This window comes from Aspergillus wentii, assembly GCF_001890725.1.
Source record: "Aspergillus wentii DTO 134E9 unplaced genomic scaffold ASPWEscaffold_2, whole genome shotgun sequence".
Lineage (NCBI taxonomy): Eukaryota > Fungi > Ascomycota > Eurotiomycetes > Eurotiales > Aspergillaceae > Aspergillus > Aspergillus wentii.
This window is the reverse complement of record NW_024467833.1, coordinates 825,770-846,166: the sequence shown is the minus strand read 5'-3', so window position 1 is coordinate 846,166 and position 20,397 is coordinate 825,770. Positions and strand designations below refer to the sequence as shown.

The window sequence follows — 20,397 nt, the reverse complement described above, 5'->3', positions numbered from 1 at the left end:
AAGCTGATGCAGGGCTGACGGAGTAATATAATCCCTATAATGAAATGAAAGGATGGGATAGATTGAAAATGCACGACGGAAATTGGCTTCGGAGAAATTGGATAACTCCCCCGTCTTTTTCTTTAAAAAGTCGACTGAGCTTCTGTCCCCAGCTATCCAAGCCATCGTCCACTAATTCGACTCTCAGTCAAGATGCAGCCAGTATCTCTCCTCATCGGCCTCATCGGCCTGAGTGCGACTGCTTCTTGCGCCCCCACAACCGGGAGAACAAGCGCCCCATCCGGCTGTCTAACTGTCGGGTCGAGTGGTAATTATTCCAAGATCGGCGATGCCCTCGACGCCCTCGGATCCTCGACAGCCTCAGCATGCATCTACATTGCCAGCGGGACATACGAGGAACAATTGACGATCCAGTACCCGGGCAACCTGACCCTCTACGGCGAAACAACAGACACCAGCACATACAAGCAGAACACAGTCAACATCACGCATACCATTTCCTCGCCTGAGGCAGGATCGCTGGTTGCAAGCGCTACTGTTGATGCGGAGTCGGATGGACTTACGATGTACAATATCAATATTGAGAATGGATTCGGGGAGGGTCATCAGGCTGTTGCGTGAGTTGAATTGTCCAGAACAAATTCTTATTGTATAGTATCGCCACATCTAACAGTTTTATCAAGGCTTGTCGCAAATGGAGATAGACAGGGCTACTATGCATGCCAGTTTCTGGGATACCAGGACACGCTCTACGCCAAAGGGGGTACCCAGTACTACTCCAACTCTTTGGTAAAGGGTAAGCACCAAACACCCCAGACACCTTTCATCACACCATCACCATACTAACCATAACCCCCAGGCGCCGTGGACTACATCTTCGGCGCATCCTCCGCCTGGTTCAACAACTGCGACATCGTATCCAACGGAAAGGGGTATATAACCGCCATGTCTCGCGAGGAAGAAACCGACACAGCCTGGTACGCCTTTGACTCGTGCAACATCAAAGCCGCGTCCGGCAAAGATCTGACTGGGGAGGTGTATCTCGGTCGTCCGTGGCGAGTCCTCGCTCGCGTCATCTATCAGAACAGCGTGCTGAGTGATATTATCAATGAAAAGGGCTGGACTACGATGGCGGATGGGGCTACGCCGTCGTATTATGAGATTGATAATTCTGGGGATGGAGCGGATACGTCGAAGAGGGAGTATGAGTCGACCATTGATGCGCCTGTTACGAGGGAGACGGTGCTTGGGGGTGATTATCAGGGGTGGATTGATGGGAGTTATTGAGCTCCAGTAAACTAAGGAGTTTACTATATAGAAAACCCAGATAATAAACCACCAAGTATCATAAGAAAATCGAGTCAATACGCATACCGAAACTGCATATTCTGAAAATCAGTAATATCAACCAACTCCAAGCCCTCATTCTCCAACCCAGACGCAGACACAGCAACCCGATCTCTCCTCCGATTCTCCCTTCGAAGTAAGAACCCGAGTAAAACACTATCGACAATCGTAAAAACGAAGCAAATAATAGTCCCTAGAAAGCCACTCTATCTTCACATTAGAACAAATCACAACCTCACTCAAAGTCATCTCCTACATACCTCATACTTCGGAGCTTCGCGCTCAAAGAATATCTGAGGCCCGATGATGTTACCCGCACAGTATGCTATGAAGATGACAGCACCGACTGTAGCTCTCTTGGTGAAACCGCCGACGTTGGAGCTGATCATGGCGAAGGCGAGGGGTAGACCGGCGGAGAAGACACCCATAAGGAGGAGACCGGCGTATCGGGAGGCCATTGAGCTGGTGGCGTATATGAGGGCGCAGCCGATGATGCTGAATTGTGAGAGGGTATATTAGATGGGGATGGGATGCTTACCTGATGCAGTTCACCACGGCCATTATTACGCAGCGGCTGTTTTTGAATTTGGAAGACGCGAGACATCTATTTATCAATTAGTAGTTGTTATTCGTATGGAGGACACACTTACGATAGGATAACCGCAACCAACATGACAGCACCCGCTGGCATTCCTAGTAGCAAAGTCCTAGTCGTGGAGAATCCAAAGCCTTGGAGGATTTGACTAGAGAACTAAAAAAAATAAATCAGTAGTCGAATAAGACACAACAAAAAGCACAAACCCACCGCTGTAAACCCCCCGTTGGGAATATTGCATCCGAGCACATACAACGCCAGCATCCAGGTTTTGTAATCGACCACTGCCTCTACGATCTGTCCACGATCGAGCTTGTTACTCTTATACCCGGCTTGGTTTGCCCTCAGCCGTTCATTTGCAAGTAGCTTTTCCTCTTCTGAGAGGAACTTGGCGGAGGCAGGGGAATCAGGGATAACGAAGAGCATGACTAGACCCCAGAAAAAGGTCACCAGGCCGAAGATGATAAAGAGCCACTGCTGATGTTAGATTCTGCTGTGATAGATGGGGGATATCCACCTACTCTCCACGAAGCTAAGTTGCTTTCGATTTTCCAGACCCCGATGGTAATGAGATTTCCGATAATGAAGGAGATGGAGTTACCGCAGAACCACAGGCCGTGACGAAGAGGTTGTTCAGAAGTGCGATACCAGATTGACGTGATCAGATTGAATCCAGGCGAGAGACTGGCCTCAGTAAAGCCAAGGAAGAAACGCGTGCACATGATTCCAGCAAAGGATTCGGTGGCAGCATGGCAGGCGAGGACGATTGCCCATAGGATGCTATTTAACGAATTAATCCAAGATCCAGGAAATCAAGACAGAGACAACGAACAAAGTAATAGATAGATACTTTCCGAGGGGAAACTTGACCAGCAACACCGAGACCGGATACGATGCCACCAAATAGCCGAAATAGAAGATACTCGACGCCCAGCTGTATTGGGAGCCATGTAGATTAAGATCCTCTTTGATGCCCATGATGGCGCTGCTGTTCAGTGTCTGCTTGTCGATAAAGGCCAGCATGTACGCGACCAGCATGACGGGCATCAGGACGAGGTCAATCTTTCGCACGAGCTTGCCTTCGTGGGGTGTGTTGAGAGAGTCTTTGAGATAGCCATTGTCGACGCTGAGGCTGTCTTGGTTGTTTTCTGGGGTGGGTTTCTTTTCCACGATATCCTCCATGGTGAGAGACGATGGAATAAGATGAGTTGTAATCAAACCAGACGTCGATGAGCCAGATATACCCATCCATATTGCCTATCGACTTGAAGATAGTCACTTTATCATTTTCCCCGCATTCTCTCCATCGATTGCAGGGAATAAAGGATGCATCTGATGCCGTCGGATAATGAAGGCATTGCGATTGGCTGCATCGGCAACGCTTGTGCTCGGCAGACGACGGGATTGGCATATCTTGGATGAAGACGAAGATAGGTAATTATTAGCATATAATGTAGTAGTGGTAAGTATGTGACTGTAATTATTTCTAAAAAAGAGCTAGAGAGAGCCTAATAGTGCAGATCATTAGTTATAGCTGCAAAGGATAATTATTCAAGGAAGAGCTCTGTATTACTGCCTTGATAAAAAAGTGAATATATGCAATCCCAAAAAGGATGTGTCTGCCTGCACTTGTTGGCTAGGCATATTCACTTCTCGCTCTTACCCTTTCAACCATCTTCTCTTTCAACCAAATCTCTCCTCCTTCACATTAGGTGAACATAAAAATGCCTCCTAAAATCCACCTCGCCAAATCCATACGCCAATACATGCAGTCTCTGCATGGCGCTCAAGCACAACTCACAGTGGTGATGGATGATGCTTACGACTACAAAATCGGCCCAAACGATTTCGACCCTGACACCATCTTTCTCGAGATCATCACACTCGGGAACCAACTCTCTGCAGCCCTTCAAAAACTCACGCCCGCCCAAGAGACTGCCTTTGAAACTCATATCCTACATTGCCTGGCCAGTATGGTCTATGGCTCCAACATGATCGAGCGCGCCGGAAGCGGTCCCGACATCACACTCAAGCTTTGCATGGCAATCTTTCGCGGCGAGGAAGTTCCAGAAGACATCGGGGAAACGGACGAAGAATTCTTGGAGTTGAAAAAGAAGCTCCTACGCGAGAATCTCCCAGCAAATACTGCTGCGGTTTTACGCAGTCGTCGCGAAATCGTGCAACACGCCCAGGCTGCCTCCTACATCATCAGTCAACTTGTCATCCACAATCAGGATCTCAGCGAAGAGATCATTCTCAAAACTCACCAAATCCTCAGTCACAAAATCGACGCCGAAAACACACCCTGGAAGGAATACAGCGGTGTCTATCGCACAGATGGAGTCAGCGCCGGCTTCCACCAATTCCCTCATCACAGCCGCGTGCCCTACAAAATGAAGGCCATGATCCGCGAACTTGAGTCGGATCTCAAAGGGGCCATCAAAAAGGGCACAATTGACCCTATCGCCATTGCCTCCAAGTATACTCACATATTTGTCAATATTCATCCCTTTTTCGATGGCAATGGACGTATGTGTCGCTTGATCCTAAATGCCATGCTCCTCAAACTGGGCAGTTTGCTTGTTTGTATCGGTGATACGGAAGAGGACCGCAGCCTTTATTTGGAAGTTGCTGCTAAAGGAAGTGCACTCGAAGATACATATGGAGATCTCGATGAAGATGAGAAACCAGTTATGCACAGGGAGCTGGGAAGCTTTGTTCTGTCGCATGTTAAGAAGAGTATGGACAAGCTGGTTATCTTTTTGTAAATTATTATGGATTCTGTATTTCTATGGGTGAAGTTTCTGTGCATGAGATCTGGCCAGTCTCATGATTTTTATGTACCCAGAAGATGGGCTTTAGATGAGCCAAGACAATTCCTATTCCATCTCAATAAATAACATATAACCCCCCCATTCTATTGTGTCTGGTACATACGACTACATAAAGGATAATGTTGAGAGATCTACAGAAGCAAGAATAAATAACACATCCTTTGCATTTGCATAACGACATGGGGAAAACCTAAATCTAGGGGAAAAAACCCACGTCAAGGCATGATAATTTAATTACAGCATTATACTCCATCCCAGAAGTGAAACACAGCGATCACTGAATTATATCAATCTCTCATGTAATGTTTTATTAAGAATTAGTCTCTTCAGCATATACCTGTTGTATAATAGTCAGCATCATCCAGAAGAATTAATAGCTAGTTGGTTACTTACTAGCCGTTTACTTTAATTCTGTCTGCAATCTCATGATATTATTCCCATCGTCTTCCTCATTGATAGTGAGAGCAATCGAATCTTTCACCGCCGACTGAGGGTCCCAACTCCTCTGATAGTCGTCTGGAGTGGTAGGACCTCCTCTAAAGACATATCCAAACCAGTAACGGTCCTTAGGGGTGCCACTGTTGATTGCTGAGCAGATGTCAGTCCTTTATTCCGCTGGATTCATGTTGATGAATTTCTTACCTGAAAAGGAGTGCGTTGATGTACAAGCGTGAAACTCCTTGCATTTCTTTTCAACATACTCTGACCAGCTTTTCGCGTTATATTTGTCATAGTCGGCATGGAAGCCAGCAATGACATTCTGGGGGAATAGTCGTGGGCCTGCCAACCAGTTTTCTGGTGGAGGAAGAGGCACAGGGCTGAAGTTGTCTGCAGATAGGAAGGGATATGACATCCCAGTCATAGAAAGAAGAGCACCAGATAGTAAGTATAACAGCTTCATTTTTGCTAAGTGGTGTTGAATGTTGATTAAACTTAATAAAGCTCAGTAAATGTAAAAGACCGTTGCTTGGCCTACTTGGGAGCTTCCTTTTACCTTATATATTGTCCTTCTCTCAATGAGACAGTTACTATGTCATAATTATGGTTACACTTATCAGTAAGAACTGTTTGATGTGCGAGTAATAATAGCTCCACTTCGGCTGTAACATCGCCGGATGCAAGATAAAATAAACAGGCAGAAAGTGAGAGAAGCAGGTTAAGCTTTATGAGAGTTGTGCCCCATTGGTTTAGTTATATGACAAAGTACAAGTTAAAACATGACAGGTTAAGGTGGGGTTAGCTTTAGTGGGTCGGGGCCGTCATATCCCCGGAAATCCTTCCTTAATGAGCAATGACAGTCATACCTTATTTTCTTATTTTAATTAGATAGATAGATGGATAACCACGCCACTGATTCTTAATATAACTGTTAATACCAACCCTGGGAAGGTAGAAACCATAGTCGTAACCATTGCATCAGAATTGACATATTAACCTATGAAGGTTTCCGTCTGTCTGGTTCTACTGAGATGTTGGTTACACAAATGCAAGATGATGTTACCACCCACAGAGCATAAGCATAAGCATACTAATAAGATGCCGTACTCATCCAAATCCATATACTTGGACTTTCAAGTGCCGCGTAACCTTCTGAATATTCCTTGTCTTGAACTACATCTCTTAGCAACACTATTGACGTCAATTACCACAGTCGGCCCCACCTACTACTCTATTACGACATGGCAGAAATGAGGAAGACGTCTAGAAGCAATAGAAGAGATAACAACGAACCTAAGCCTGGAGCAAGAGACTATAGCCAGGAATAAGTGCTAAGCTATAAACTTAACTCTGTTGTTACCGTACGTTTTTACAAGTCATTCAGTTAGATTGAACACCACTCTTAAGATGCTAAAACTGTAAGCTATATTAATATACTTATATTATGTCAAGGCTTAGTAATGCTACTGAGTATAACTAAAACTGTAAGCTTATTATTAATAATTCTTCCTCGTAGGAAGACAGCTAAACCCATGCACCTGCAGGGATAAGGTAAATAGCTGAAATGATGTAAATACAACTTATGCTGTCTTCTCATCTGCATATTTGCCTTGAAGCATTTTGACATAGCTGTCAAAGTGACGATGTGCAGGTACAAGTCACTGGCACAGGTGAAAATCACAGACCCTCTCATCCACCCACTTGCATTCTAACATTGCCTTGCGGGGATAAGACGGGGCATGTCAGAATTTGGCCAGCAGCTTGGGGCCAGTATTTAGCAAACGAGCTGCAACCACAAAGGCAGTGCCTGCGAGACAACATACTCCAGCAAATACTTTCATTCCATGGAAAGATCCGTGGTCGCGAGATAATATTGCACCTGCAATTGGGTTGGTTGTCAGCCCGGGGAAGGACGCAAAAAAGTACATCAGCCCATTGCGATAGCCGAATTCCGACGGTGCAGAAATTTGAGCAACCAAAGCTGGTGATAGAGATACGTAGGCACCTGAAGAGAATCCGAAAAAGACGGCGAATGCCAAGCTCGCGGCGTTGCTTGAACCTGGGATCCAAAGGCCTAATATCAAAACACCTGTGACGGTACAAACGACAATGTACATATTATAGCGACCGAACTTGTCAGCGACCAAGCCTGTTCCAAATCGACCGAAGAAGCTATAAGGCTGTTAGCGCGAAAGAATCACCAGTAGAAAGGAACCCTGCCAATCCCACTCACCTTGCCGCGTTTAGGATGGATGGCAGATAATTGGATAAATCAACAGACATTCCTTGCGCTACTGCACATGTCACAAGGTAATTTATCGGAATGAAGATACCGAACGTGAGTAGAGCAAATGCCATTATGATGAGAAGCAGGTTGGGCTCACGTAAAGGCTGGTATAAATCGCGTGCGGTAACCTTATGCTTCTTAGGCTGCGGCGGTACTCTGCACCTGACAGTAAGGTTTGCAATAACAAGCAAAAAAAGAATCATAAATGCAGCTATGCGCATAGCCCAACCGTAGCCCACTCTTTTAATGAGGTGTGTGACCATGATTGGGAAAATGACTCCTCCGGTACTAGAACCGGTAGATAAGACTCCAAAGGCAACGCCTCTGTTCTTGTCGAACCAGCCACTCACACTACTCAGTGCTGAAAATCGATTAGCATTCGTCCACTTGGCATAAGACAAAAGAATGAAACAAATGAGAGAAGAGTAAAATATGGCATAAAGGAAAAGTCTTACCCGGCTGAAAAATGGCGGCAGCACCGATGGCGCTGCAAATACCTTGGGCAAGTAGGATCTGGTAGTACTCCTTGGAGATTGATGCCATCATCAAACCGAAGACGTGAAGGAACGTGCCGACCAGAATAATGTATCTTGGCCCATGACGATCGTATATGTGGCCAATAAAAGGCCCCTTGTACCTGGATTAGACATTTACGCAGGCTTTGCATGTTTTCGGGGGGATCTCACTGATGCCAGCATAAAAAACACCTGGAGAGATGGGATCCACGAGATGGTACTGGCCGAATAGTTCCTCAGAATATCTCTTTGATAGTACTCTTGGAAGATCCCCACGCCTGTATCAACTGTCAGCAAGTATACGTCCGAACGAATGTTGGATAGTCCTACTATTCAACCAGCCAAAGCTACAATATGAAGTACACCAGGCTCCCAAAACCACGCACCAAGCTGTCAAACCACCGTCAGGCGGTGCATCAGCCTCACCGTCTTTGACCGAGACGTTTTTTTCATCGTCCTTCTCGGTTAAGACACCTTCAGCTCTCAATGAACGAACAGATAAATTATCTCGAAAAGTCATAATTGATCAATTGACAAAATTTGAGCGGGAACGAGGTCTTATTCTGAGAATCCGTCAGTCGACCTTTGATCTTTTCAAGTTTGTCCGAACCTGGCAGGTGCGTTTGCTGTTCTACTCTTATAAATGTATTGTCCAGAGTCTCGGGGATAGGCGCGACGACCGGTCGATAAACTATGTGGGTCTTGCCGCACCCACCGGAGACACGGTCAAGTCAGCCGATATCTCCGAGACGACGATATCAGAGATCTCCGAGACCGAAAACTTCGCCCGAAACCCGTCAAGGTGTGTTGATCGGAGCTTATTCTGTGCTAGACGACAAACCCCGTCATTCATTGCCTAGTAGAAGCGATATTTGCTTCATTGTAAATCTCCCAGGGAGTAAGGCAACTTGAAAATTACCCTATACAGATAGAAGGCTTCTTTCAGCGTTCTCAAAATTAACCATGACTCTACTATTCCAAAAGCTCTCTGCGTTCTTCCAATCCGCCTTCTGTCAGATGTATCAACCATTTATATCCCATAGGTATAAATACATGGGTACAAGAACAAGCGTGTCCATAGTGACAACATAACCAAAGCGCTCTTTGCCGCGTATGCGGCATACTCCTGAACGATGTTCCTGACCCTAGCATAGAATAGGTTCGTCGCAGCAGAGCTTTGGAGATACAGACTCTTCAATAACGCCTATAACCACGGCTGATCGGCCCACTGCTGAAGAAAAGAGCGGTCTGCAAAGCTAAAGACATCACCACTGTCCAAGAATTCAAAGTCCGCATCAATCGCCGTAGGCAGAGGATACAGGGCGTTATCATATCCAACGCTTGATTCAGACGGGTTGCTCGGAAACGAGTCGATTACCAATGTTTCCAGAATATTTTGACACGTTGTCAAACAATCAATGGCAGCGTTTGCCGTGGCGTCCTCAACGGAAGAACGTCTGAGCATTGCCTCCACTTGGCCCATCGCCATACGGATATATAGATAGCCCTTCACGTTCGTTTCGCCATGATGAAGTCTGTCTTCCGCATGTTGGACAAGTTTTCGAGCATTCTCAAGTAATTGATCGATGTGAGATCGATGCCATTTCGTGGCAAGCATAGAGCCGCCCGTTTCAAGAGTCATATTCAGTTCCGTGAAAAGGACCAATGCACCACGAGTGATCAGGTCTCGAAACATCCCACCACCGATGAGCAGCAAACGGTGATAGAGATCGCTTTCAAGAAGCGACATCAGACTCAGAGTTGTCTCGAGGCAGATCCTCAGAGAAAAAGTGTAAATTGGATTTTGCTTGGCTTGGACAGCATACGGAAAGTGAAGACAGAGTAAAAAACGATACAAACAATGGTCAGCATGGGCGGATGCAAAATGACTTGGCGGATGAGCTCCGAGCTTTGCTCTATGCTTGTCGACGAACGTACTCAAGCGTCGACATGCTGAGCTTAAGTTGGAGCCGATCCTCAGCACGGTCTCATATGGCGCAGGATCGCCTTGAAGGCGATTAATTGTCTGAAGAGCCTCAACCCTGACTTGAAGCGAGGCCGCCAACAAGCGCTGGAACGAAGTGGTCGTCAACCCACCCTCCTCCTCCTGCAGGCCTCCATGTTCGAGATGTAGGACATCGTCGTTGACATTTGAGGGCATTCTGGTGGAGTAATCTTCGACGGTGAGCGTCGGAGGGACACCCGAGTCGAGCGATGTCTGCATATTGAGTTCCAGTATCGTATACCAAAGCCGCCGTCGAATCTCCTTCTGCAGATTGCTCATCTCTCCTAAATGATCCGGATCTTGATGTAATCCCATTTGCATGGCCATCCGTAAGAGCGAGCCGACTGATATCCAGACCAGATCCGCTCCAACCCGGTGGATTTGCCGAGCAAGTAGAAGCAAGCAATAAATTTGGAGTCCATCCAGGGTCAACCGATCTTTCTCCACAGGAGCCGACAGCCAAGATTGGCATACATGGATCCATGTCCGAGCCCTGGAAAGCAGGTCGGGGCACAATTGCGTACTGCCGTACAGCGATGTAGCGACTGACATAACTAGGAGAAGCTTGGCGACCGATGACGAATCGGCCGTCTCCAGAGCATCCATACATGTCGTATATTCTGATCGAAATGACCCGGCGTGGAGGATCTTGTAGCACCACTCAAATGAGTCGAAGTACGTTTGCACCAGTTCATCGACCACCCGGCGCGGCGGGAACGACTGATAGACGTCGGCCGGCAGAGGTCTGCGACTAGGGAGTCGTTGCTTGATGGCCCGGGCCTTTTCTTTGCACTGTCTCACAGCTTGCGAGATTCGATCGGTGGTCACTTGCTCTGACGCTTGATGGGATGTATCCCGGGGGGCGAGTAATTCGTTCAAGGTCGGGGGCCCCTCGGCCTTGGAGATAGGTCAGCAAACCATAGCTTCGCCCTTAGCGCTAAAATGTATAAGGGGGATCGATCATAAGTACCAACGGAAATGCGCTCATCCAATGTCCAGGACCAAAAAGACGAGTTTTGGCTAGAGTGCCGTGAATGTGAATGCCACCCGAATGTCCTTGCGACTGCGTGGTCAGGACGGACGACGGGCTGCTGCGCTGGGGATCTTGATGCCTGTAGCCGCTTGAATCGGCCCTGACCGGGGAAGAACGGCGTTCATCGCCCTCACGAACGGCATTCTCGATGTTAGTTACGCCCTCCACCGTCGAACTTCTGGGGGTAGGCCCTCGGAAAGGCCAAGGTGATGCACCTGGGTTTTGGCCCGCCGAGTCCCTAAACACAGGCTGCTGGAGCGGCTGGGTCTGTTGAACGGATGGGCCTGGAAATGCATGGCCTTGCCCGACGTACGTACATGCGGCCAGCCCGTGTGCCGTACACTGTCCGCATGGATTCTCTCGGTCACACTTTACTTTCCGGCGTCGACATTCTGCACACGCCAGGGTCGGGCGTCTGCGCTTCTTCGCTGGTTCAGACGTTCGGGGCTCGGTCATTTCCAGGGTGCTTTGCACATCAAATCTCCAGATTCACTTAGGGATGTTCGATGCAAATTGCCCAGCAACCGGGATTTCTTGTGCTGGTGAAGGAACGCCAAATAGATTTTCCGAGTTGAATATCCCGGATCGGAGCGGATTCGGAGATAAACCCCGGCTGTCGGTTTTTTCCTACTATTCACACCTTCTTTCAGGTGTTCGGATTGTTCTCGGCTTATTGGGGGGCGGCAAACATTTAGGTCCGCCAATAGACACGCTTTCTCTGAAATTCCCGAAGCGGATCCTGTGAAGTTGGGCCCTGTACGGAGATAGAATATCCGAGCGGATCTGGTGGAATTCAGTAGTAGGACTCTTGTACTATATAAGCAACGAGACTTTCGATGCACTGCTTGATACCATTCTACAGCAAAATCTCCAGAGGCCAGCTATCTCAATAAAACACCAAATCGATATCCTCCTTTATTTCAATTTACGATCATGGCAAATCTGAAAGTTCTTATCTGCGGTGCCGGCATGGGCGGCCAGGCCCTCGGATTCTGGCTTTCAAAAATGAATTTCGACGTCACGGTCATTGAACGATTCCCGGCCCTACGCACGACGGGACTGCAGCTGGATATTCGCCAACCGGCCATCGAGGTCATCAGGCGGATGGGGCTGGAAGAAGCATTCCGTGCCAAAACCATCCAGGAACAAGGCCTGGAGTTCGTGGATGGTTCTGGGAAACGTTGGGCATACTTTCCAGCAAACAGAACCGGGACCGGCCTTCAGGGGTTCACGACTGATTATGAATTCATGAGGAAAGATCTCTGTCAGATCCTGCATGATTCGAGCAAGGACCGGGTCAAATATGTATTCGGCACCACCATCAAAACCCTCGAACAGCAGGGTGGCGCCGTCAACGTGACTTTCTCAGATGGCAAAACGGATCAGTTTGACCTGGTGGTCGGTGCCGATGGCCAGGGGTCCCATACCCGTCGAGCGATGCTTCAACCTGGCGCCGAGGACTCCGTGCACTCTCTGGGGGTCTACATTGCGTATTTTACCGTGCACCGGCCACTGCAAAAAGGAGAAGAATACAACGGCACGATTTATGTGGGCACCGGAAGACGACTCGTGTTCATTCGACGCCACGAAGACTCCACAATTCAAGCCTACCTGATGGTCAAAGCCCGTCCGGAGCAGATGAACCATATCCGGAAAGGTGACGTCGAGAAAGAAAAGGAATTTTTTGCCAAAACCTTCAAGGGTGCAGGATGGATCACCGACGAGCTCCTCGACGAAATGGCAGCTACGGATGATTTCTACTGCGAACGCCTAGGCGTTGTGAAGCTCGACGCATGGTCCAATGGCCGGGTGGCTCTTGTTGGCGATGCTGCATATTGCCCGACTGCCAGTACGGGGATGGGGACCACTTCGAGCCTGGTTGGAGCCTATGTGCTCGCTGGGGAGCTCGGGAAACACTGCGGCAGCTCTGGAACGAAGATGGGCGTCGAATATGCGCTGAAAGCGTACGAAGAAAAGTTCCGTCCCTTTATGGCCCAGGTCCAGGATGGCATCACCGAAGACCAAGTCTTTTGGGGGAAGATTCCGTCTTCGTCCTTTGGTGTTCTTCTTGCCAATATTATTCTCTGGCTAGTCGCGTTGTTCAGGCTCGATCTCATGAATAAGTGGATCCTCCGTGAAGACGTGCGGAATTGGAGCCTTCCAAGTTATGACCGAATGGTGTATGGGACAGGCTGGTAGATTCGAATGGAAACGCAGACGACAAGGGGCTGCGAGTGGTTTCTTGCGAGGAAGTCGGTGATTCGGGGGTATAAACCACCAGACAGATCGGCTCAGAGTTTGTTAGATTTCTTTTGTTAAACTATCAGATCGAGTAGAGCTAAAATGTCACTATTGATCTATTCTTGGGAAACCAATCACAATCTTTGTCTGGGAGCGGCTTGTCTTATTCTAGGAACTTTCTGGTCCGCCCTAGACAGCTGATCTATCCCATGTCTTAGTGATGAGTGCTAACTACATGCCTTTCTTGCCTGCTAAGATTCCGTAGCTATAACAGCATTTATTAATATAGAATAAGTATATAAATATAACCAAAAGGTATTGAGAACAGGCTTCCTATCTACTTAGCTATACTTGCACTATATACAGGCAGGTTAGTAATTGGGCGACCACCAGCGAATTCCGACTGTTGTATGTTATTCTTTTTTCGGGGTTTCTTTTTGTTGTTTTATTTGTAGCTCTTCTCTATTTTTATACTTGTTAGACTTGTCGCATCCACAATGAAGTTATCCAAACAGCCCCCGAACAAAGTCTTCTACCTTCTTTGCCACGTCTGGAAATACAACTTGCACAGGCAGAGGCACCACCATCTTCGCAACCACATCTTTTGCAATTTCGTCAAGAGATTTCCCCTCAGGATCGGTCACCTCCGCCAGCGCTTTCAGTATAAAAGGCCAATACCCAGGAAATTCATCCGCTAATCGCTCAAAGTCCTCTTTCGAGATGCCGGTTCCCAGCACACCTCCCTTGGTGAGCTCCCCGAGTGTTTTGCCATCAAGTGAAGGTAACAGGTCTTGGACGACTTGCAGAACAAACTTCCCTGTGTCCTGTGTAAATTCCAGGAACCCTTCCCGTGCAAGGTCGAGGAAGTGTTCCATGCCGTCCGAAAGGTGTTCGACTGCCTTTTGGATAGACTCGCTCGCTTCGATTAGGGGGGACTTCAAAACGTCCACAAAGGGCCCGGTGAACCAATGGATCTGGAAGTCAAATCTGAAAGAGCATGGCAGATGGTAGGCGATGGTGGCTGTGACGTCTCCCTGAAGCTTCGCTCCCACCGTCCACTCTTCGCTCTGGATGGTGATTGATGTGATTTGGAGGAGGGGCTTCTGGAATGGACTTAACCGGTCGATGATGTCCTTTACTATCCTCGCATCTTCTTTCTTATATCTCAGTATCTCACTAGTGACATGATTGACTAGTGTTGGGAAAAAGCCGACTTCCTTCTGTGTCATTTTGATATAGATTCTGAAGGTCCTTCCTTCCAGAGAGCCTCCTATCGTAGTGGACTCTTCCTGGCTTTGACGAATGGCTACTTTTGGCATTGGCCCGTTCAAGGTGGCAATGGCTTTAACAGTAATATAATCCAGAATGCGGAGTTTGAAATCAAAGTCTAACTCCTGCTTCTCCAGATCAACATGGAGGTAGATGACGACGTTAAAGACATTTTCAGGGTCGTCATCATACGAACCATCACCGTCGTCGGGGTTGTCCCAGCCAAAGTGAACCATGGCATCGATATCTATCCGCTTTGTGCTTTGTGAAAGCTCCATGTCAACCCGAGGGTCTTTACCATGCGCACCGCGAACCTCCATATCTCCAATGATGAATCGATTGATAGTACCAAGGAACTTGATTCGGTCGCTTGTCACCTCACCGCCAACCAAGGCTTTCTTCTCGAACAACGTCAAATCGGCCTTGACTTTGATTCCAGCAGGATACTCCTCATTCAAGAATGTCATGCCGGTCGAAAAGTAAAGTTTCAAGACGTGGACATAGAATGTTTTTGATCCTTGGTAAAGACGGATATCTTCGTCCAGAAGATGACCAACTGCACGGACGATCTCTGCAACATCGAGATTTTTCAGCTCGAGATCTAGCAGTTGGTCCGTGGAGTCATCTAAAAGAAACATGCTCAAGTTGCCCTCGAAATCATGGAGCTTGAACTTGCCTTGTAGGCCGAGCTCAGATGGTAGACCGGTTGCGATAAACACCTACAGTATAGGAGAATTAGCATTTTCGGCCACCTGCTGTAACATCCGTACAAACCTCATAGTTCACTCCGAGCTCGAATCCCAGGCGGTAGATGGTAAGATCTTGGCAAAGACCCAGTGGATTGACCCATTCTCCTTTCATCGCCCTGGAATTCAGTCAGCATTGAACTATAACCTGAGACTCATACTTGCATTGATCCTTGTACTCTCTGAATGTCCACGCCCAGCCCTAAAAACAGATTGAGCGGATCGCGCGAGCCTTGGACTATAACGTCAAAATCGGCATTTGCCTTGATGCCTATATTTCTGCTCGACATGCTAACTCCAAGCGAGATGGATTTAGATCGTATTGGTGGGATTTCAATCTGCTGGGAATGAGACTTTGCCTGCGAGACGGGGAGATGTAGACATACGAGATGACCAGTAGCTATCAGAATCCCAATATCAGCTCCGAATCCCGTCTTTCCACTTTGGCAATGACCAAAGAAGGTAACTTCCTGAGGTCCGCCGTCTTTCAACAGACTGGCAATAGCCTCTGGCGTCTTTACATCCGCATAGACAGAGAACCCTACCCATTCATTCGTTAGCGTGTTCGAGACAATGAGAATAAAAGCCATTACCCCGTTTCAAAGTTTCTCCCCTGGTAGTTACCGCGGGGCCAAGTGTCGGAGTATCCTGATTGCTGACGCACACAGCTAGCTGCTCAATGCTTAAATCGAGGAAACTGCCTTCAATGCCGTTAAAAAGACGGCTTAGCTCGACGCCTCCTGAGGCGGCACCGTATACGGTGTATTTGAGTGCGTTCCCTGAGGATTTGTCCAAAAAGACAGACACGGCAAAGGCGTACTTGTGAACGAGAACCTGCCCCGAGAAGCAAACCGAAAAGTGATGCTTCCCGATGCTGAGGTCCAGTGATAAAGAGTCAATCATCACATCACAGACTGCAAAAGACTCAATGGCTCCTCCGATCGTGATTCCTTCAGAGCTGAGGGAAATAGTGGCATCCGCTGATGTATGTCCATCCACTGTGACTTCTCCATGCAGATAGAGACCAGAGCCGTCTTCTCCCCGGTAGACACGGACGCAAAGTGCAGAAAAGGAAATTTCATGGTCAGTATTGGCTGTGATGGCGGTGCCAAATACGTCTTCATAGAGATCCAGGATTTTTTGTAGGGAGCAGTCATAGAGGACACCGCAAACTTCGATCATGTCTGATATTGATCAGATTGGTGCACCGGACAAGGAATGCAGGACTGCCTACCTCGGGAGTAATATCCTTGGAGGAGTACCGTTGCCTCACGTAGGGCCATGGTACATTCCAGTTCCAGTATGACTGATGAGATCTTGGTTCCTATCCAGGCCGTAGTGAGCGTGACATTGTCCACCTGATACAGGTTAGCTTTCCATTTCTGGACAATATGATGCTATACCCACATCAACACCCTTTATCCCCCCCATATCCTTCCAGTTCTCACTTTGAGTAACAATCATGAGGGAGTACGAATCACCGTACTTGCTGATATACCAATCAACATCCACAGATTCGATGCTTCCCGACCCAAAGAAGCCATATGCGTCGTCGTAGCCACCATGAGATCCACGTCGAATCCATGTGAGATCGATCCCAAGGTTTGTGATTTTCAACACATCCAAAATGCAAACGCCCATGTCAGGAATAACTCCGCGCAGAGTGAATCCAATTGGCTTTGGAATGCGCCTTAGACAATCTGAACGGGTACTCAGTAGCCCCGAGAACTCCAGATGAGGCTTTTCCTGGCCGAAAACATTTCGAAGAAGAGCATTGATAAAGTCCAAGGGGCCTGAGAAAAGCACCGTGGTAGAGACCACCAACCCTGCCAGCTCATCTTCCCAAATAGCGCGAGACCTGTAAACCAAGCTCGTATCCTGCAGTTTGACAGTATTGAATTCGTTATCGAAAAAAGGAAGGAGCGTTTGGAGAGACAGTTGGCCACGGAAGGCGACCTTGTATTCGATTCTGGGGTCGTCGACAGAATACGTGCTCTGGATTTCCGCCCGAACCCGGCCATACAGATCGAATGTGCCCTGCACGGTGAAGCTATCTGGAGTGCCGCTTTGGGGTTCGTACTCGACCACTTTGGCGTCGTGGAGCTGGATGCCATCGATTACCTTGTGGCCAGTCCTGATGTCTTGAAATGTCTTTTTGTGTCTCTCTGTGTATTCAATATCTTGTATTTCCATGATGAAAGCTGTCCTTGGAGTCAGATCAATTCGAGAATCAACGCTGGATGAGGGGGTGGAAGAGAAGATGAGTAGCACTGTTTCCAGTGGGTATAGCACGATCGGCTCCGCCATTCAGCGTCTCCCACATGTACGATGGATGTGACGGATGTGACAAATATGATATTCGCCTCGATGGGCGGGGTTGGCTCGCCGATCCTGAAACTATTTTCCCCTCAGCTTTTCTTCTTTAGCAAGGTGGGATGCAGACCTGCACTTGATTTATTTCGCCATCCTCACGACCTTTTCTTCACTCATATTCGCAATGTCGTCAGGCCAGGTTTGGAAATACCATGAAGAGAACGCTGAGACGTCCAAAATCCCACATGGATTATACTGGAAGCTTTTATCAACAACGAATCTCGGTTCACCAATTAGCCCATCATATTGTCAAATAACCAAGGTGTATCCTAACAGGGAAGGGGGAGCCACGAAAACCACCCGTTTGGACTACTACATCACGTCGGATTATTTTGATAAATATGAGAGACTGAAAAGAGAGAAAAAGACAATAACACTGATGGATAGAGTGGAGGAAAGACTCTCGGTCATGAAGAAGCCGGGGGAGAACCCAGTCAGGATCCCAATGAACAATAAAGAGCTTTGTGAATGCATCCAGAAGAGTATCGACGGAAAGCGTGATAAACGCGAGCCTGGGAAAACTCCAGGAGAAGACCTTCCTTTGGACGGTTTGTATGTCCGGCTGCGGCCAGGCCATAAAGCCGACATTGGCGGCTTTGAACACCCCGACAGAGGGGACGTGATTTATATCCCTCAGGCAAACATTGATGCCTGGTCAAGGGGTGTCAAATGGCCTACTGAGAAACCAAAGCCCACGCCCACGCCCACGCCCACGGTGATCAACCCAGATGAGACGGCAGAGAGGGACCAGCCCTTCTTTTGGGCACGAAATGAGAAGGGGAGAGCTGTGCTGTGGAACGCAAACCTGGAACCCAGCTCAGAACCGAAAAAGTGGAAAAAGTGGTACGAGGAGGCCATCGTGGATCGAGAGGGACTCGGGCTTCGCTGGATCAACCCGAATATTGAGCTCTATCTGGTACCCGTGGGTGATGCCAGCATTAAACTCGACGTCGCCATTGAGAACACAAAACGTCGATTGAAGATGGTAGACAGCAATGGAAAAGAGTCCACATGCCAGCAAACAGTGAAATTCTCGACAGACCCCCCTGATGGAACAGAATATCGGAAGGTAAGTGATGTGATCATGAGTTTCTATTCCTGTCTGTATTAACCATGATCTAGCTGGCAAAATCCCCATTTGGTCACTACGAGACCTGGATCAAAGAAAGTGACTACAAAGGGTACATGGCCAGAAAACCCACTCGTCCATTCCCAGATAAAGGTCAGATCTCAAAGGCTCTAGAAGAACTTAAATCGACAGGAGATCCGATTCCGCAATCCGTCCAAAAGACATTGAAAAGTCCAAGGAAGAGATTCAAGCCGAGTCCAGACAGGAAACCACAGTCGAATATCATTATTAACCATGTGACCAGAGAACGCATAAAAGCAATTGCTGGCACGCGAACTGGTCCAGGAGTTGATGATCAAAAGAAGGTGATGGGGAAGAGTGCCAGTGAGGTGAGTAGCTGGGTATACAGAAAGCAACAACAGACCTGACGCAGAATTTATTAGATTGCCAAACTGTTGAAATGGGAGAACGCAGCCAAAAAAGGCAAAGAACAAGAGAGCGAGGAAAGATGGGCAGACTCTCCCTATGCCGATGCTGAGGTGAATTCCCTATCTTCCAGGTTTACAGCATTTGCTGACTCTGCAGTGGCTGCACCGCTCGGCGTACTCTTGGGGTAACATCGTAGATGGGAACAATATGAGCAGCCCCCAAGTGATGAGGAACTTTATATTTGGAACAAGCGAGTGCAACTCAATCATGACTCGGTGGGTTCCTTCCAGCGGACAGTTTCCAGGATACTAACGGTCGGGTAGATATGAAACATCATGGCAAAAGTACATTGTCCAGCTGGGTGAAGATAAGAATCACAAAGGAGGCATTCTGGAAGCAGCCATCAAAAGAGACGTTTACGAGACCGACTTTGCAGATGGAAACATCACCACGCCCCAGCCGGAGCTTTTCACAGACACAACATGCCCGGGCTGGCTGTGCTGCGCTATGGATTACAGACTCTCCGTGCAAGGCAGCCCCGACATTCGCAATCAAAATAAAGTCGACCCCTTCAAAGGACCCTTTGCAACGACCTTTTATCCCTTCCAACGCGGATTCTTCACCAAGTTCGAGTATTTTCTGGATGACGAAATTCTCAGATTAGAATTTCCGCCTAGGGACAATCCTACACCCGGCCCATCTCGACCAGATACTTCGCTTTCTCTACGACCAAAACCAAAAAACACTAGACCCCCCACGCGTTTGAGACCCCGGTGAGAAATCCAAGAGATGGATGAGTTCCCTCGATTCAAGAATTGCTACACAGTTGCTTAGAAGCCGAGGTATCGTCACTGGAACTAAACTAAAGCGTTTCACAAGAGATACAGGAAGGATAGTGCCTTTTTCGATGGATTGATACTCTGAATAACTTCAATTTGTCTCTAGCAGTCTTAAGGGATAGAAGATAGTCCCTCCTTGACTATCATACCAACTGTATTCTCCATGTAAAAGTCAAGGATCTCCTTCATCATAATATAGAGTCTTTGATCTCTCCTCAGCCTCCAAACTTATCATAGTGAATGACTGAGTGGATGTATTCTCGTACATCGGCTTCGCCACATTTCCACTCACAACATCCACAGCTACTCCAAGTTGATTTGATGGTCGAATGCTGATACCAGATAAAAAATACCTAGGTCTGAATGATTGGGATCGA

At 47.8% G+C, this 20,397-nt stretch overlaps 9 protein-coding genes across 9 annotated transcripts; 4 read left to right on the top strand and 5 right to left on the bottom strand.

Moving 5' to 3' along the window:
• Nucleotides 1-192: 192 nt before the first annotated feature.
• pmeA (putative pectin methylesterase) lies at nucleotides 193-1,287 on the top strand (the record flags this gene model as incomplete). The annotated part of the gene is made up of 3 exons (XM_040827806.1): nucleotides 193-617; nucleotides 684-796; nucleotides 860-1,287. 3 exons carry the CDS (start codon nucleotides 193-195, stop codon nucleotides 1,285-1,287), a joined length of 966 nt encoding a protein of 321 aa, XP_040692048.1.
• A 74-nt stretch (nucleotides 1,288-1,361) lies between these two features.
• Nucleotides 1,362-3,124, bottom strand: ASPWEDRAFT_168283 (putative MFS allantoate transporter; the record flags this gene model as incomplete). Its single annotated transcript, XM_040830280.1, has 7 exons — nucleotides 1,362-1,553; nucleotides 1,608-1,842; nucleotides 1,886-1,951; nucleotides 1,998-2,098; nucleotides 2,153-2,416; nucleotides 2,464-2,722; nucleotides 2,775-3,124. 7 exons carry the CDS (start codon nucleotides 3,122-3,124, stop codon nucleotides 1,362-1,364), a joined length of 1,467 nt encoding a protein of 488 aa, XP_040692047.1.
• Nucleotides 3,125-3,666: 542 nt separating this feature from the next.
• On the top strand, nucleotides 3,667-4,710 carry ASPWEDRAFT_168282 (Fic family protein; the record flags this gene model as incomplete). The annotated part of the gene is made up of 1 exon (XM_040830279.1): nucleotides 3,667-4,710. The coding sequence occupies one exon, from the start codon at nucleotides 3,667-3,669 to the stop codon at nucleotides 4,708-4,710; it is 1,044 nt and encodes a 347-aa protein (XP_040692046.1).
• Nucleotides 4,711-5,176: 466 nt separating this feature from the next.
• On the bottom strand, nucleotides 5,177-5,677 carry ASPWEDRAFT_24311 (uncharacterized protein; the record flags this gene model as incomplete). Its single annotated transcript, XM_040832597.1, has 2 exons — nucleotides 5,177-5,364; nucleotides 5,419-5,677. The coding sequence occupies 2 exons, from the start codon at nucleotides 5,675-5,677 to the stop codon at nucleotides 5,177-5,179; spliced, it is 447 nt and encodes a 148-aa protein (XP_040692045.1).
• Nucleotides 5,678-6,956: 1,279 nt separating this feature from the next.
• Nucleotides 6,957-8,536, bottom strand: ASPWEDRAFT_102997 (putative MFS monocarboxylate transporter (Mct); the record flags this gene model as incomplete). Its single annotated transcript, XM_040827530.1, has 5 exons — nucleotides 6,957-7,386; nucleotides 7,448-7,862; nucleotides 7,957-8,131; nucleotides 8,188-8,294; nucleotides 8,347-8,536. The coding sequence occupies 5 exons, from the start codon at nucleotides 8,534-8,536 to the stop codon at nucleotides 6,957-6,959; spliced, it is 1,317 nt and encodes a 438-aa protein (XP_040692044.1).
• Nucleotides 8,537-8,812: 276 nt separating this feature from the next.
• ASPWEDRAFT_65402 (uncharacterized protein) lies at nucleotides 8,813-11,582 on the bottom strand. Its single transcript, XM_040838791.1, has 2 exons — nucleotides 10,992-11,582; nucleotides 8,813-10,918 (listed from the first exon to the last, which is right to left on the bottom strand). The coding sequence occupies exons 1-2, from the start codon at nucleotides 11,508-11,510 to the stop codon at nucleotides 9,221-9,223; spliced, it is 2,217 nt and encodes a 738-aa protein (XP_040692043.1). The 5' UTR covers nucleotides 11,511-11,582; the 3' UTR covers nucleotides 8,813-9,220.
• Nucleotides 11,583-11,987: 405 nt separating this feature from the next.
• On the top strand, nucleotides 11,988-13,268 carry ASPWEDRAFT_65401 (uncharacterized protein; the record flags this gene model as incomplete). Its single annotated transcript, XM_040838790.1, has 1 exon — nucleotides 11,988-13,268. The coding sequence occupies one exon, from the start codon at nucleotides 11,988-11,990 to the stop codon at nucleotides 13,251-13,253; it is 1,266 nt and encodes a 421-aa protein (XP_040692042.1). The 3' UTR covers nucleotides 13,254-13,268.
• Nucleotides 13,269-13,632: 364 nt separating this feature from the next.
• Nucleotides 13,633-17,538, bottom strand: ASPWEDRAFT_65400 (uncharacterized protein). The gene is made up of 7 exons (XM_040838789.1): nucleotides 16,718-17,538; nucleotides 16,545-16,668; nucleotides 15,904-16,494; nucleotides 15,697-15,851; nucleotides 15,472-15,512; nucleotides 15,339-15,429; nucleotides 13,633-15,283 (listed from the first exon to the last, which is right to left on the bottom strand). Exons 1-7 carry the CDS (start codon nucleotides 17,501-17,503, stop codon nucleotides 13,799-13,801), a joined length of 3,273 nt encoding a protein of 1,090 aa, XP_040692041.1. The 5' UTR covers nucleotides 17,504-17,538; the 3' UTR covers nucleotides 13,633-13,798.
• A 1,109-nt stretch (nucleotides 17,539-18,647) lies between these two features.
• Nucleotides 18,648-20,080, top strand: ASPWEDRAFT_35981 (uncharacterized protein). Its single transcript, XM_040834346.1, has 5 exons — nucleotides 18,648-18,752; nucleotides 18,806-19,141; nucleotides 19,196-19,291; nucleotides 19,338-19,456; nucleotides 19,505-20,080. Exons 1-5 carry the CDS (start codon nucleotides 18,666-18,668, stop codon nucleotides 19,956-19,958), a joined length of 1,092 nt encoding a protein of 363 aa, XP_040692040.1. The 5' UTR covers nucleotides 18,648-18,665; the 3' UTR covers nucleotides 19,959-20,080.
• Nucleotides 20,081-20,397: the final 317 nt, after the last annotated feature.